General features: G+C 49.3%; 6 protein-coding genes across 6 annotated transcripts; 1 reads left to right on the top strand and 5 right to left on the bottom strand.

Annotated features, from left to right (window-relative positions):
- Positions 1-924: 924 nt before the first annotated feature.
- Positions 925-2590, bottom strand: Pdw03_7482 (Cytochrome P450; the record flags this gene model as incomplete). Its single annotated transcript, XM_014678356.2, has 3 exons — positions 925-987; positions 1039-1908; positions 1997-2590. 3 exons carry the CDS (start codon positions 2588-2590, stop codon positions 925-927), a joined length of 1527 nt encoding a protein of 508 aa, XP_014533842.2.
- A 1026-nt stretch (positions 2591-3616) lies between these two features.
- Positions 3617-4249, bottom strand: Pdw03_7483 (putative mitochondrial outer membrane protein; the record flags this gene model as incomplete). The annotated part of the gene is made up of 3 exons (XM_014678355.1): positions 3617-3780; positions 3836-4106; positions 4163-4249. The coding sequence occupies 3 exons, from the start codon at positions 4247-4249 to the stop codon at positions 3617-3619; spliced, it is 522 nt and encodes a 173-aa protein (XP_014533841.1).
- A 1756-nt stretch (positions 4250-6005) lies between these two features.
- On the top strand, positions 6006-7212 carry Pdw03_7484 (Basic-leucine zipper (bZIP) transcription factor; the record flags this gene model as incomplete). The annotated part of the gene is made up of 4 exons (XM_066101669.1): positions 6006-6117; positions 6171-6656; positions 6713-7050; positions 7180-7212. 4 exons carry the CDS (start codon positions 6006-6008, stop codon positions 7210-7212), a joined length of 969 nt encoding a protein of 322 aa, XP_065956752.1.
- Positions 7213-7703: 491 nt separating this feature from the next.
- Positions 7704-9862, bottom strand: Pdw03_7485 (Pyoverdine/dityrosine biosynthesis protein, putative; the record flags this gene model as incomplete). The annotated part of the gene is made up of 2 exons (XM_014678353.1): positions 7704-9229; positions 9286-9862. The coding sequence occupies 2 exons, from the start codon at positions 9860-9862 to the stop codon at positions 7704-7706; spliced, it is 2103 nt and encodes a 700-aa protein (XP_014533839.1).
- A 1186-nt stretch (positions 9863-11048) lies between these two features.
- On the bottom strand, positions 11049-11756 carry Pdw03_7486 (ThiJ/PfpI family protein; the record flags this gene model as incomplete). Its single annotated transcript, XM_014678352.1, has 1 exon — positions 11049-11756. The coding sequence occupies one exon, from the start codon at positions 11754-11756 to the stop codon at positions 11049-11051; it is 708 nt and encodes a 235-aa protein (XP_014533838.1).
- A 1456-nt stretch (positions 11757-13212) lies between these two features.
- Positions 13213-15835, bottom strand: Pdw03_7487 (C6 transcription factor, putative; the record flags this gene model as incomplete). The annotated part of the gene is made up of 5 exons (XM_066101670.1): positions 13213-13373; positions 13422-14311; positions 14366-14591; positions 14648-14907; positions 14979-15835. 5 exons carry the CDS (start codon positions 15833-15835, stop codon positions 13213-13215), a joined length of 2394 nt encoding a protein of 797 aa, XP_065956753.1.
- Between the last annotated feature and the right edge of the window lie 535 nt (positions 15836-16370).

Consider the following 16370-nt stretch of genomic DNA (forward strand, 5'->3'; position numbering starts at 1 on the left):
TATGCTAGACGATCAAGCAGACATTGTTAGAGACCTTCTTCTTGCATCTAGTCTGGAGGGACTGATCATGGTAGTTCAAACAGAGCCCCGTCCACTTTCCTAGTAGCTCGCCCACTAGTTACTAGGCTAAGATAGGGTAGTGGGAGTGACAATGTCATTAGGATTAACTAGTTACGGAGTTTTTCATCCTTATGTTCCGTCGAACCACATGGCTGATGATCAACGAACTTCCCCGAGAATGTCCCCAGCGAAAAAGACCCCGGAGTCCATGTTGACGTTGAGTCTGGGCGATTCCCCTCACTTCACTCCCTTGGCTCTTCTTCCGACCCTCTTGGTCTCTCTTTTATCCACGAAGGGGTGTTCCTGTCCAATCAATCTAAAATCGAACCAATCAAACCCATCCCCAGGGAAGTTCAAAGTACAAAAACGACAAAACGACAATCACGCCGCTGCCCCCACTGGCGAGCCGCAGCCCGCCAATGCGGGTATTGGAGGTCGATTATCCATAGTGGTGGTGTATCACTGCCCTTGATGGGGGACCGTTGAACAGTGGTCCGAAACGAAAGATCGCGAACGAGGGCTTTGTACTTCTGGAGAGCCTGAGGATGTACGGATTCGATGCTGCTAGCACGGCACAATGCCAGGCTCTCCTGTAAGGATACGCAGCCAGGATCCAGCAGACACACAACCTACAAGCCTGGATGAATCCTTTTTCTCCCTTGCTACCTAGGATCCCACGAGAGCGATTGCCGTGGTCGATTGGACAGTTTAGCAGTCATTCGATCGTGACAAGATGTTCATTTCATGATTCTTGGGTTGTAGAGTGCCTTTTGCCTCATTCTAGTCGACTGCTAGTCATTCTAGCGCTTTTATCGGACCTCAATCATCTCAGAACAATTGCCCAACTATCACGACTCAGTCTCTTTATGCCGAAGATTGCAACTCGGTTAGAATAACCCGACATCCCAGCGGCGCCAGAATCCCACCCTGCTCGAATCAGCATACGTCAAGTAAAAAAAAGCACTGGAAGCCACATACCGGCGTCATCTTCAACCGATATTCAGGATCAACAACCCAACTCACCCTCCCCAGCAAAACAAACAACAGAATCTTCACCTGCAACAACGCAAACCCCTGCCCAAGACACCTCCGCTTATGCGCATTAAATGGAACATACGTTCCCCGAACCGTCTCTCTCCGAAACCGTCCCTGCATCTCCGAAACCGTATCCCCCCACCTCTCCGCCCGGAACTCGCGCGCATCCTCACCCCATACATCAGGATTACTATGCACCGCCCACGCATTCCAGCCCACAAACGTACCCTTCGGGATGGGAAGTTCTCCCCCCAGCAGCGCCGGCTGCAAGGCAACCCGGTTCACGAGCTGACACACAGGCGGGAAGAGACGAAGTAACTCCAAAACCACCGCTGTGAGATATGGGAGATCGTTGACAACTTCCTGGGATGGATTCAGGTGGATCTTGGCTGTCGCCAGAATCTCCTCTCGTAACCGATCCTGGATATCGACTCGAGTACCCAGCTGCCAGAACATCGACGTGACGAGTTGCTGCGCGTTCTCGTGTGCAGTCAGGAATGTTATTTTGAGATTATCGCGGAACTGCTTCTCGGTGATGCGGCCTGCTGTGTATGCTTCGCCGAGCATGTGGGAGACCATCTCTTCGGATTGGGTGGATTTGCTTGATGTGCGCTTGTGAAGCATGGTCATAATCATGGCATAGAGGCGGTTGTCGAACTCGTGCATTATGGAGTAGGCGCGTTTGCGGGACGGCAGCAGCCAGGGAAAGTGGTCGAGATCGGGGAAGCTGAAGTACAGTGGGTTGAAGAGGGTTGTTTTGATCACGGATTGGAGGGCTTCGATTCGGACGGCGCCGTTGGGTTGACCTAGGCTCTGCCCGAGGTTTGCTTAGTTCTCAGGGTAAGTATTGAAGAATGATCCTTCGGTGTAGAGAGGCGATGACGAGCTTGATACTCGATACCTTCAGATCCAAATCCAGGAAGTTCTCGCCCATCACATCCACAGCCCATTTCTGCACATCTGCCATCACCAGAATACCTTTCTCCGCCCCAGTCTCCTTCTGCAAATCCATCAGAATATGGACCAACTTCCTGGACTGTTTGAGTAACGAAGTTGTCTCAAAAACCTTCTTCTGCAACCCGGCCTTCATGATGCCAGTGTAGAGCTTCCAATTCTCGCCATGGGCATTGATGATGTTATCCCCAACCAGCGCCGCTATAACGGCATGCGGAATCTTCACCTGGCTCCCGGCTTTTGCATAGATTTGTTCGTTGCGGAACATATCGGTTAACCAATCCGGTCGTGAAACGAGAACACTCCACCGTCCAGCGACCCACACTAACACGGCGCCATGTTTCTCTAGTGGAGCTCTGAACCATCGTTCGTAGATCTCGTCTTGGCCCATTGAGGACCAAAGGCCGAGGATTGAGACGTAGATTGGGATTCTGGGGAGGTTTGGGAGGTTTCGTGGGACGTGGAGGTACCAGGATAGGAACAGGAGAGGGGGGAACAGGAAGGTTATGAGTGTCAAGAAAAGTAGTGAAGAGAATGCCATGTTGGGGATAGCGACGGTGAATTTCTTAGAAACGAGAAGAAAGGAATACTGGAAATGGGGTCTGATACTCTCTCGTCCTGGTACTATATAGCGAGTTGGGTGTCTACTCGGCGCTCTGTGCCCTGATGCACATGGTGTCAGCAGAAGTCAACACGCCAACACTGGTGTCACGCTGTCCACCGTGAGTTTCTTTAGTTCACTTTCTACTCTGGTCTTCTGTTAGGAGGGTTTGGAAGCAGGGTTTGGAAGCAGGGTTTGGCATGTTGGGTAGGAGATGTGGTGTAGGATGTGGCTGTGTGGTGAAAGAAATATATAGCGACATGACGAAAGCCCAAAAGATGCGACAGGTCTTCATCCTTAGATTTCTGTACCACTTATGTTCAGAAGAGCCTAGTATACCTTAAAGCAAAAATTAAAACGAGTCAAAGTCCCATACATAGTGGTGACATCCCCTCAGAATGAAGAGTGATCGAATGTGGAGTTTGGAAGTCACACTGGGGGATTTGGGCACACACCCAGTGGTCCCTTTAACTCGGAGATTCCCCAGTACATATTAGGTCTTCATTCCAAATCGAAATGCTCGTGAATCTCCCCCAGAGTCAGGCTTGATCTCTGCAGGTTCGCCTTCGGGAGATGGCAATCTTTTACAACGACTCCAGTCGCCATAGCTGCTCATGACATTCAACAATCTTCTCTTTGTCTTGGAGCTAGGCTTTCTGTGCTTCAAAGTAGACTAAAAAACCAGTTAACTTGTTGTAGAAGATTAGCATAGATGAGACAGCTTACTTGTCTAGTGCATCAATTGGAGTCAGGTCATCTACCACCTGGAAGAAGACCCTCAGTTTTAATTTAGTCGGATAGTGTTTGAGGGGAAAGACTTGCTCTTCAGATAGGTAAATCATTATGCTTTCGAGAATTAAACTGCAAAATGATCTTAAGAGCTGGAAAGGAATATGTGAACATATCACTCGCAGTCCTGTGACTCCATTCACACATCCACCAAAGTTCTGTAATTGGTCACGTTGTTTAAATTCCTGCCTGAAGCATCGCAGACAGGGAAAATCCATAAAACACAGTAGCTATGATGGCAATAGCATTCAAATGGATGGCCATTGCGTGATTTCGCGCAAAGTTGCGGTTAGCCTGACGCAAATTGGACCCATCGGAATCAGCCTCGGTGTTCTCGCTTTCTGTGGGTAGAATCTGTGTTAGTTATAGACTTAAAGCACCTTCAGGTAATCCCACCTTGTAGGGCCCTCCGGACCAACGTTGCAGTGGTCGTCCGAGGCCCGTAGACGAACCAATTCAGACATCCAGTCAACCCAACGACAGTAAGAGGAGCGACACTCCATGGATCTTGAACTAGTGACAGAACACTGAATGGTGGGTGTGTTGCTGCGGTCAACGCTGTGAGTCCGACCTGGGTTCCAAAGTAGATGGGGAAAAGGCGCTTTTGTAGGAGAATGAACTCCTTCATTGGCAATACTTGGTAGCATATTTTGGTGTTGACAAAGCTCTGTCTGTGGTTAGTCACGAGACTACTTGTGTCTTTGGAGGAGACTGGAGACGTACCTGATAGAGCTCTGTTCCGAGGAGAGCGCCATAGGAGAGAAGATGATAAGGGAGAAGAGTGCCCACTGCTTCGAGTAATAACTCCATCTTGTCAAGCTACTCTGAGGATCGAACAAGACTTGATGAGACTGGGAGAGGGGAGAATGGCAGAGTTGGAGAGAGTACTCTCTTTGGGGTGACCTGGCTGCCTACGGAATCCTTGGCGGCTTACTGGCTGAGATGTCTACCAGCAGAGTCAAGGCTGATGGACTTTCGTTTTGCTGGTCTTTGCTTAGATCTGGATCCCTCAAACACGCATATTAAGTGGTCGTCGAAATGTGCGGATCTTGGCCAATTGTCCAGAGATTCTGCTATTCTACCAATGAAAGATGCCGAACATGTTCAACCTACATCCCCATTTTGGGCTGCACAGACTCATTTTTATTTCAAGACCGTTATTGCAGACAAAGAGTACACATCACCTGGATCAAGCATCCTGCAGTTACACAAAAGACTTTCCAGAATCTGATCCAACGACAAACCAAACCGGATGTTCCGTTAGTTCCTATGGCTGGATCTCACATGCATTTGTATCCCCGGGGGTGGAAGAGCAACCACAGTGGCACCACATACCAGTACTCTAGGTTCTTGAAAGCATTGCTGGGCACTCTGAGCTGTTGGGCTGCATGTGGGAAATCCGCCCATCCATGACGCCATTGTAAAAAATGACTCCTTTGGGGCATCCCTACTACTCTATACCATCTCATTGGACCACCGAAGGGAATTTGAGAACAATTGAGAAAGGAAAGTAAACGTGAGAAGGTTATGTGACCTCTTTCAACCGAGATAAAAGAAATAAGAGCACTAGAGGTTTCCAACCCGGAGTACATTCAGCGTGAGCTTGTTGTTTATGTAGCGGGAGGGGCCATGGCACGACAGGTCTTATTTTAAGACCTCTGATTGAAGGTTGTACTGGCTGTCATGGCCTTCTAACTAGGAGTCTGTGACCATTGTCTTGGCCTCCCCTGAGAATCGTTGATGAGGATGGCCTAGAGATCGATATAACCCACTAGGAGATCATCCGTCCGATTTCTTCTCAGCTTGAACACAAGATCATGGCAATTGCCCTTGCCACGTGGGTCCGTGTAATCCGGTAGGATAAAGGCTGAGTTCGGAGATGTCCGTGTCGACAAGAAGATATTTGAACACATGTGATGTGAAGTATAAGTAGGCGGGGATGCTCATTCCAAGTACCGGGGGTAGGGTAGGTTACCAAGGCAAGGTAGCACGGGGTTGCCACTTCGAGGGGTCTAAAACATGGTTGTTGGGCTCCGATACGCAAGACTTCGAGCCCACGAGGTAGATCCTAGCTGAGGGTCTCATGGGGTTTGCCAAATCGCAGGCTGTTGGAATGATAGCATCAGAGAATCTCGGACGCCATATCGATGCATACACCCTAGGCCGGGGGTGGTCTCTGAATACACCACCTCGTGCGACTATCCTGAAACCTTCTCCTGGAATGCCCAACTCTGCTCAAGAACTTTGTCTCAAAAAAGTCGGAAAGCTGAGAAAGGTAGGTGGGTTGATCTGACCAGACAACAACATCACGCGGCTGAAAAAAGGGTTGAACCAGTGGCTTTCCGACCGAATCATTCATCACCGAAGATCCGTTGTACAGGCTGCGTCACACTGTGAAATCAGGCGTGATTCTGCCTCGTGGGCGCACGGCCTGTATAAAATCCAAGAGAGGCCTGACCGTGATGGGTCTTTTGGGTGAGCTTTTGCACTGAACATTTGGAGACTCGAGATCTCTCATCTTCGAACACATATCTATCAAACCTATTGCACAACAACACCCTGTAAGATGAAGATTAAAGAACAGTCAAAAAGTCCCAAAGATGAGGACATCCTCAGCCAAACACAAGATCCGTTGGAAAGAAGGAGACTACAAAACCGCCTATCTCAGAGGAATCACCGTGAGATATGACCCCTCAAAAGAGACATGTGCGTGGAAACTGACAAAGTACAGGTCGCAAAATCCGAGAACGCATCGCGAAGCTTCAAGAGCGGGTGATTGCCAACGAACTCAGAGCTGCAGCTGCTCTCAACGGATGGGATCAGGTGTACAACCCTTTCCTCTTCCCAGGATCTCACTCATCTTCTTCGGAGAATGAGCTTGAATTGACCTCACGAGAAGTTTCCCCTTTATTACCATACCAATGTACTTCATTCATGCCGTCACATCCTTCGTTTTCGCAATCATGGCCAAATGACTTCCATACACTCCCACAGCACGTGTATCCCGGCGATCTATCCCAATTCACTGGAGCCAGCGAAGCACTTCCAATATCTCCTATCACAAGCACTGCAGCCCAGCCAATTCACAGCATGTCACTAGCCAGCTCACACCTTGGTGGCGATGTACCCCGGAATATGATGGGCATCCCAGCTACCTTGGGACCGGACTCCCTGTCTACATCAACGCCTAATCAGCCGCTGTACTACGTTGCGACTGGTCAGTACTCCATCTGCATGAAACAGGTGAACTAAGCAACTGACCCAAAAGAACAGAAGAGGCCTTGCCGCAAATTATTCAGGTCATCAACACCATGTCTCCCCAGTACAAAGTGATCGTTCTGGTTCCTCTGGAGTCTCCGAAATCGGCTTCGATGGCTTCCTGTCCTTCACCAACTTCTCTCTATAGTGCTGGTCATAACGGTTCAGACCATGGTCTTGCAGCACATCAGCCTAGCTCGCAGAATCTGGCGTGTCTGTGTTATTCTTACAACGTCCATTTGGAATCTCCTGCACACTCCGCCGCAAGACCATGGATAGACGGGGATTTATATGCGCAAGTTTGCCCTTTACACAAGACGGCAAATACAGTCCCACCAAGGGCGGCGTTTCCGGTAAGGATGATATGAGTCTGTTGTGGTTGTGTACAAAGATAGAAGTGGTCGAGCAAGAGCCAAATATGGGATGTACACCAAGAGCGAGTGTGCTTTATTTGTGCCATTATCTTGATTTCTACTATCTAGAGAGTGCTCTTTGCCGTCACTGAAGATTGGTAGAGTGAACTTCAGACCATAGCAGGGAAACGATCAACGGTTGGCCTGACCACGTAAACGAGGACATTTTCAGGCATATTCATGATCACCTTACATGTAAATTCGTGATCTTTTCTAACCAACGTGTTAGTTTAGACTATGGAAGTGTCCAAAAATCCTATTTTCATGCTTCACGCATCCATGTACTGGGCAGACCGTATAGATTGATCCAAAGGGGAAAAGAGGAAGAATCATGGTTTCATTGAAGAATAACTGACCAAGTACGGATGATCATTCGAAATACCAGACTCGATGTCTATTGGATATTGCCTGAAAGACGTGTGTAATTGCTTCGGAAGACCCAGTAACCTCGCAGTCGCACCAAACGTAGGCCAAATGTGCGAGAGAAAACCGCGAGAGACCCAACCAAGAGAAAAAAAGAATAACTGAGAACACAGGATACGAGTTCAAAAGAAAAAAAGAAATAAAAGAAATCAAAAACCATCGTCATCATCTCAGTCGCAGTGAATTCGCCATAGCTCTCGGTCACAGTCACTGAGATATCCAGTTCGAGTGTGCAGCATGGCAGCGTTGTCACTAACCAGCAGATCACCCTTCTCCCAACCAAAGCGAAGGCAAACTCTGTAGTCATAGGTGAGGCGATCCACAACTTTTACCAGATCCGGGTCATCATTCTCGATTGTAACATCACACGTCGAGAATTTGGTCTTGGTCGCGTCCCAAGGCTGGTGCCAACGTAGACATGGTAATCCAGAGACAGGATGCTTCACGATCAAGGGGAGGTTCTTGAGTTTCGCATCCCAAAATCCGTCATTATCCATAGCCCAGGTAACCTTTTCAAGACGCTCAGTAGACCAAGGGAGAGGCAGGAACCGGAAAAAAAGTCGGGAGCTCGCAAATAAGGTGTACCCATTGCCCTTGGGCGCAGTGGCAGGACAAGTGAAGAACTGATAGCCCGGGGGATCTTGGACTTTCTTCGTCTCGCCTGTTTCAGGGTCGGTGATCTCCGCGAACTTGAAGATCCCGTCGAAATGCATCGGCATGGCCTCGTTGGATGTCACGTTGTTGCCCATCTTGTCAGAGCGGCCGTTGTCTCGCACCTTTTGGATGATACCGAAACTCCACGGCAGAATGATTCCAAGCTCTTCTCCCTTCTTGACGTAGAGATCCTCCTCGAGCGTTTCGGAAAATCCGCGAATGACAATTGGCGACATGCCATTCGACAGTTGGCGGACCTTTTGCATGGGGATGGACCGGATGGACGGCGGCGGATTGACATTGTCGATGTCGGCAGGGCGGATAAGAAGTCCGCAGGGATAGAGATGCTCGAACTTGACAGATAGGCCGTCCTCGGTCCAGTCAAAGAGACCAGATCTTTCACGGAAGAAATATGGTTGTCCGTTCTTATAGATGAGATCGTGCGTGTCGCGTACGTCTTCAGCGTGGACCGTGCGATATGACCCGTCCAGTCCGACGGCCACAGAAGAGTGCCAAGGGGTATGTCCCAGTATACCTCGACGCTGTGGAATAAGCGAAACAGAAAGTTTTTTCTCGCCCGCAGATTCGTGGATGGACAGTCGGACATAGTCTTTGCGGTTGGCTTTGATGGCCGCCGCGAACATTTTGCCCCGAATGATCATCTGCCGTGCCGTGTCGGCAATTTGTGCCTGCCGAGCGCGTTTCGACATCGATTTCTCCTTCTCTTCCAGATGGGCTAGATCCTTGGTCAAGAACTTGATGTAGCCACGGTATGTCAGGCATGTGTCATTGTCAGTTTTGATAGCCTGCGTCGCGTCGAAGCTCGGATCTGCAAAAGAATACATGAGTTCTCGGCGGAGACAACGGGCATGAGCCAGATAGAATGCCTTTGCAGACTCTGGATTTGAGGATGGGAACCATGGATGCTCGAGAAGCTCGAACAGCCGAATGAATTTGACATGGTGGAGTTCTTTCTCGATGGCCATTTTTCGCAGGGTCTCTCCATAGTCCCAAACCGTTTCATCGGGAACGCCCAGAATATCTGGTTGAGGTCAGCGTTGACTCGTGATGACCATCAATCCATGGTCATTTCCTTACCATTGTATACAAGGCCATCCGAACTGATGTAGATGTCGGCACCAGGGCCATATACTTCCCCGATGTTTTGGCAAAGTCCATTCAAATGAGCCAACGCCAATTCCTCACCAAAGTCAGGCATCATACCCAGCACTTTACTCCGCGCATTGGGGGACTTGAAAGGAAAGGCGGGCAAGATCATGCGGATTGGCTCTTGTCTGCTGATTTGCTCCAGAACAATTGGAACAAACGACTCAAAGCCCTTCCAGGAGATACCCGACTTCTCAAAGTCAACGCCATAACTTTCGATGATCTTCAATACCTCCATAGTCATCACTTCGTTTTCAAATAGAGCATTCGAGGTATCAAAGGCGATGGGGCTGTTGAGCACATTTTGTTCGTGTTGGTTGGTGTCATTGCCGTTTGAGGCCATAACTGCCGGATCGGCGCTGTCATATCTAGGAGGCATAGTCTCCACAGTTCTCAGAGCAACTTTCTGATTCGACGTTCCATTTTCAAGGAGGGAAATTCCCTTCTCGGCAAGATTGGGGTGGTATGCAGTGGGAACAATTTCCGCATCCGGTGCCAAGGCGACCATCGTGACTCGATCTGGAATGTATGTTGCCAAGGGAGCAACTCGGAGCCAGGCACTGGTCTACCCAGAAATAGGATGAGAGAAGGGCCTGATAGATAAGTAACTGTCTTGGTCTCACTCGAGTCCTGCGGAAATAGAGAGGTGTTGTTTTGATCCAAACCCAGATGGTGTGCTATATAACCAGTATCAACCCGAACACTGACCACGGGACAGGAAACATGGAAAAGTTCAACCCTCCGTTCCGATGACTGTAACTCCTGATGTGGACTAAGAGGTCAAGTCTTAGGTTCAACCTAGGGCATCCCAGGCTCGAATGGCATTCACCCTGTACTACATGGGGTCAGGTTAATCTACTATACTTGACCCCATGAATGTGATCATGGTGGCGGAAACTCGATAAACAGCCTTGACCGACTCAACAAAAGGCTTGCAGTTGAATTCTGACTAGATTGATGGCTAAGGTTGAGAAGACTCACCTTAGAACGCTTCAGTCATCCTTCCAGTAGTGTCAGCAAAGATCGTGTAGAACCGAAGATTGAGGCGGCTCGAGGGATGTTCCCAGAGGAAATGAGAAAAGCCTCAATTATCCACTGTGTCGGATGACTAGGGATGCATCAAAGTTTTAGATCCACTGGACAATCGAAATGATTGTGCCTATAAGGGTCAATGAGAATTCCAAGGATGGTCTCGCGATTCCCAGCAACCCACTGCCAATTCTGGGAAGTGACGACAAACTTATCCGGGTAATCCTATGCAGACTCAAGACACATGTTACCCATTGTGGCTTTGGCCATTGGGAGAGCGGGAACGTTGTTCTGATCTACAAGGTAGTGACAACGAAGGACTTCGACGTTGGATTTGGGCCGTTGATTCATCGCGAGATTAGGCAAGACAACCAACAGCGAGCTGGCATTTTTTCCTTTGACTGGACTATCCAGGCATGCTTTTTTCTTTGCAGAAATCAGAAATTCCACTGTGGTCAAACTTCTACCGCCCTGCGACATCCACGCTGGGTTTACAAGGCGAGATTAGAGAATAGGATAACCGGGGAAGTATGAATTGTCTAATTGGACGGATCTAAGCACACGTGCTGTTACCTTCGATGTTGCGTCCAAATTCGAGTCCACACTAGTACTTGGACGATTATCCAGTAGATCGTCATTATAGTGTTCACTGCCGAGCCTGTAGCTCACTCTTTGAGCTCACGCCAATCGTACTCCATAACCCGAGTAACAAAGACCGCCATATCAGGTGTTGCCAATTGACTAACAAGGTAGAATGTGGCATCTAAGCCCGAGCTTATCCCTCCAGCCGTGAGGAGTCGAATCCCTCCGCCCTTCAATAGACCCCCATCAAGAAATCGCTTGTGCAATACGGTCGTAGCGGGCTCACTTGGAGCATTGCAATGAGCACAGATCTCTCGAAGTTTGTTAAGAGCATGGTGATGGGTTGTCACGGTCATTCCACTGAGTACACCCGCAGCCCCAAGTAGAAAGGCGCCGGTACAGACTGACAGCAAAACCCTGGTGCCTGGTGAGGTATCCCTAGGTAGCGCTGCAAATTTTCGAATCAAATCAAGTTCCGGTGCATGATTTTCGATTAATGGCTGCACGACTGACGGGGGGCCACCCGGGATGACCAGGATATCAAAGTCTGCAATCTGATCGATTGCATCAGGCAAAAGCAGGTCTGCGTGAACTGTAAGCGAACTCGCAGCACGAATTGCGGGGCTGCAAGCGATAGTTCTGATTTCGAACATTCTGTCGGGGTTTTCTGGGTTTCTGTTGTGCGAGACATGGGATAAGACTTCCATTGGGCCTGCAAAGTCGAGGATGTCTGCTCCAGGAAACAGGAGGACCCCGACTTTGTAGTACTTGTTGGGGGACTCAGAAGACATGATTGCGAAGCGAAATTGCGACCTGGTCTTACAAGACGTACGGAGGTAGTTGTCTTTTGGTGGAAGTTTGGTATGGATCAATAAAAGCAGTAGTGAGATTGCTGGAGCTGATTCTCTGGGGTTTGATTGAAAGAGATTAGGAAGGCTGAGGTGCGTTTTACCTCGGAGCGTTTCTGACTCTGCTGACTCCAGCAAAACTCACTGCTCGAATCTGTCCTACCTTTGTCTCCACATTCACCGATTCGACGGTTGAAGTTTTGCAAGGTGACCAATAAAATCGGTCATTCGTAGTGCGCTTGGAAATTAAGCGGTCTCGGATGTTGGTGTAGGAAGCCCGGGGATGTAAATGTCTCACAGTGAGTGATCTCATAAGTTGCCCAGGGGCATCAGATTAGGTTTAAATGAAAGGAGGTTATAAGACCCCATAAAGACAGAGCCATGAACCACGTAGGAGGAGTTGTGGAGATCGATATCCGTAAAAGCTTTTAAGTGCCTGAGGCCATTGACAGTACTTTTACACCTTCCAGGCTCCAAATACTCTTTTTGATGACAAGGGTTCTTTGTTTGAAGTGATCTTTAATAGATCCTGGTCTTTTGGTCAGATCTTCAACCGGTCTTGGTACACAATGAGATGCCGGCATGCCAGCAAACCCCTGTGAGTGGCAACAACTTGAGATATACTTGATCATCCTTGCCTTTTTTTTTTCTTACGTTAGCTACTGCGGAGAGTAGCACTCAGGCAAACCCGGGCCTGCTATATTTGTCTTTTACAAATCCTAGTGTCTTGCAACTGCCATAGTCTAGCTAGAACAATCATGAAGCCATGCGAGCGAGTGAGAGCGAGATATGGTCTACTTGGTAGTTAAATTATACAATCCGCAGCCCCGATGTTGTTGACTTAGAGGGTGAACCATAGTCATGATGTGATTCCCCTCGGACCGGGCCCCGTCGGGTCTCCGGGGATGTGGGCTCGCGCGAACAACTCCCCGCCATTCAGACAGTGGGGAACGATTGCGCTAAAGGCAAATGTGGAGTTGAACAGAAATTAAATTGCCTCGTTGGACAAGCCAAATCGGGAATATCGATGGAGCATTTCTGACTCACTTTCGGCCAAAGAAAGACTAGTCGAGACTTCTTTGCCCAAGACGTCCCCGTCGAGAAGCGCCAGGATATTAGCGTGGGGAGTAAGCATGGCTCGTTTTGTGGACTGATTCGATATATCGTTATGTAAGATTCTGTTGAAGACATTATACAAATACCAGACGGTCAACAGCACAAATCGCACGGTAGGAATCATTCAACTCGTAGTCACAGGCTCTCATCCAACAAATTTGAATATTTAAATTTGCAAAAATAACCAGAAAGACGGGATGGACAGAAAAGAGAGACCGGCGCCGCGCTGAAGAGGAATAATGGAAAACTTAACGCTTCGCGAGGGACAGGTCGCCTCCAATCACTAGCCCCACAGGGGTGGATGGATGTACTCTGCTGCCCGATCCAGGATGTTGGGCATTGTCCATTCACCGCTGGCAGAGCTTTCGGGTGTAGGGGGTGGGAGAGAACCAACGCTGGGGGTCATGTTTGCCGGCCCAGGAACAAGTGTCCCCCCCATGGAAGCTGGAGCCGGGTTAAGATTAGAATTGGTACTAGAGTAGATGGGCGTACCATTGCGTCCCATGGAGGGACGCGTAGATGGATTCCCAACTGCCGCCAGGAGCTTTTGTAAAGCACGATGTGTTTTCGCTAGCGACTTGGCCCATTGCGTTTGTGTGTCAGGGGGTATCCCGACCGGAGTACTTGGATCCACCGCCGAAGCGATGGGGCCTGGGACGTTTGGAGTGCCCGTGATTGGGTCGTAATTGCCAAGGGGTTGAGGCGGGGAGGTGATACTGGCCACAGTAGTGGCCTCGTTGGACTCATAGGCACGCTCCGTGCTTGCTCTTTGGGCGATGATGCTTTCAAGGGAATGGAGAAGATTCCACACATTCGGGTCCGCTTTCGCCTCGTCGATGACAGCAAGTAGGAAAGCGGAACTGATCGCCCGCTGCAATAGGATCCAGGAACGAGCGGCATGCGAGCTGATGTTGTGCATTTCAATATAAGCTTCAACAGTCGTCATCAGATTTATTATGCAATTGCCGCGCATGCTGGCTGCGCTCGCGTCACTCAAATCAGCCATGGGTTTGAGCGCTGGCCGGCAGAGCTCAGAGGCGAAGTAAGAAGAATGCAATTTCAACACGACTCGTTCCAGATGTTGCGTAGGTGTGGAACAGTCAATTTCGTCTCGCAGGTATGGCTTTGCCTCTACCATGATCTTCTGGATACGGTCCTTATAGGTTTGTATGCTTTCCAAACTTATCTGCGCGTGTGGGCTCAGCATACGAATGCGTACAACCTCCAGTGCAAGAGAAATGACTCGAGAGAGAGTTTCAAAATAAGATACATCACCAGGTTTGGAGCCATCCCTATAAGCGATGTCTGGCTGGCTCACTGCGGTGGTGGAAGGTCGGTCGTAGGAGAGCGAAAAATGGCTGTCTTGCCACGCCATGGACCACCTATTTATGTCAGGGCCACAAAACTTCAGGTCAAATGAAGGGAAACTTTCTCACCAAACGTGTCGTCGGCGGTATCGTTCAGCTGACGAAAATCGACTTGACTCTACATGGAGACCGAGCGCCAAGCCCATGCGAAGAGTCATGCCAAGCAAGACATAAGAGATTCCAGGGTTCATGTTGTATGACAAAACGTTTCCTATCACCAGGAGAGTTTGAATTGCTTCAATGGTAGGCTGGGAGAGAAAATTTGTCATGCGGAGGCACTGGTATGAGCAGCACACTACTTGGAGTGTTAGCTAAACGACTCCACTGGAATCCTTGGTGTGAATCACATGCCATAAACTTGCGAGGTCAACTCCCTTTCCTTGCTCCCATAATCGGATGACTGACATCCAGAGGCAAGGATAGCGAACAGTAGTCCCAGATACGCAATAGTCACCCCGAAAGGCTTTTGTGCATGGTCTGCATCGGCCAGGTACTCGCCACCGATCGAGGTTCTTGTCGCCAGAAGAAGCTCGAGAGTGTTCTCAAACTCAAAGATATCCTCTAGGACAGGATATATAGCACCTGAGATATCTTTATAGTAGTAGAATAACCTATGGCAAGGAAGCAAAGTTAACGCAAACACCCCTTGATCATGAGCTGGACACAAGAGAAGACTACTCACTCCCTGCAATGCTGATCAGTGGGAAGGGCGCTACAGACAGCAGTGATATCAAATGTTGACATATCGGACGACCATAGATCAACAAATGGATAGGTCGCAGATTCATTATCCAAACCGAGCTTGGGAAGGATTCCTCCTTCCAAAAGAGCTTGGAGTTGATCAGACCCAGACTGATTGTTGAGAATGTAAGCCAGAACGGAGCGCGATCCCAAGTGAACAGTGCCTTTGCCCAGAGTATTCGCAGCGTGGATGCCCTCGCGTTCCGGCGAGGCACACTTGGAACGGGAACTCGCATCGACACTCTGCACGCTTCCGGTCTCGGTGGACGTTGGGAGGCCGTCTTCCGCCCTCTCCAGCCCAACTCGAAGGGAGGAAATCGTAGACTCCATTTCTTGCAACCTATTCCGCACATTATCCCATTCCTCGCGGGCGATTGAAACACGACCACCACCTGTAGCCGGGACGCTCGGTCGGCTCAAGGTCGGCTCACGTTTCACTTCTGCTGGGGTTTCTGCAAAGAGATATGTTGTTGAATATTCAGGCAAGGGTACCGTTGATGCACTAGGGACAGCGCTATCCTGAAAGGCTTGCGATCGTTTTTTGGAAGGCCGTTCGTAAGAGCAAAGATCTGCGTGATCGCGCTTTACGCACCCGTCACACGGCAGATTGCGATCGCATTTTACTTTGCGCGCATGACATGGATAGCAGGCCTTGGGCTCACGAGCCTTGCGCTTTGTGCGGATGATCGCGTCAACCTGAGCCTGCGGCAAATCGGAGACTGCCCTGTTGGGCGCTGCAGCCATGTCGGAGGCAACGGAGGGCGAGAATGAAGTTGACGGTGGGTAAGGCGACGTCATTCTGGCTTGGAAAAGTTTATTTGATATGATATATCCTTGGTCGGTCTTGAAGTTGTCGTGAGTCAGCCTAGACAGCGGTGCTTCATTTGGTCATTGGTAGAATGGAGGTGGAGGATCGGAAGCAAGTTGACAGTCAGACGGTGATTTCAACACAGTAGCGACAGGTAAGGCTCCATGAGTTCATTATTTAGAGAAGAGCAGCATGTTAGGCAATGAAAGCTCGATTCGAAATTGCACGCGATTTGTTAAAGGAATCTGGGATTAAGCGCCGGGGCAACTACAGCGGCACGTGATGTGGGGGCGTCCAAATGCGCAATCAAGCCTTTGCAACATACGTCTGGTCTGCATTGGACATTTCAATACTCAACAGAAGATGGTAAAAGGAAGGATGCAATCTCTTATAAATATGGTTTGCTTTAACGTATATGAGGTTTTTGTTTGAACCACCTGCCTAACAGATCATGCGGTTAGGCCTAACACCTATTTACATAGTTCAACTGACTCATTGCTTGCCCTTTAAGAGTCGGTAATCATT

The sequence above is a fragment of the Penicillium digitatum genome, chromosome 2 (assembly GCF_016767815.1).
Source record: "Penicillium digitatum chromosome 2, complete sequence".
Classification (NCBI taxonomy): Eukaryota; Fungi; Ascomycota; class Eurotiomycetes; order Eurotiales; family Aspergillaceae; genus Penicillium; species Penicillium digitatum.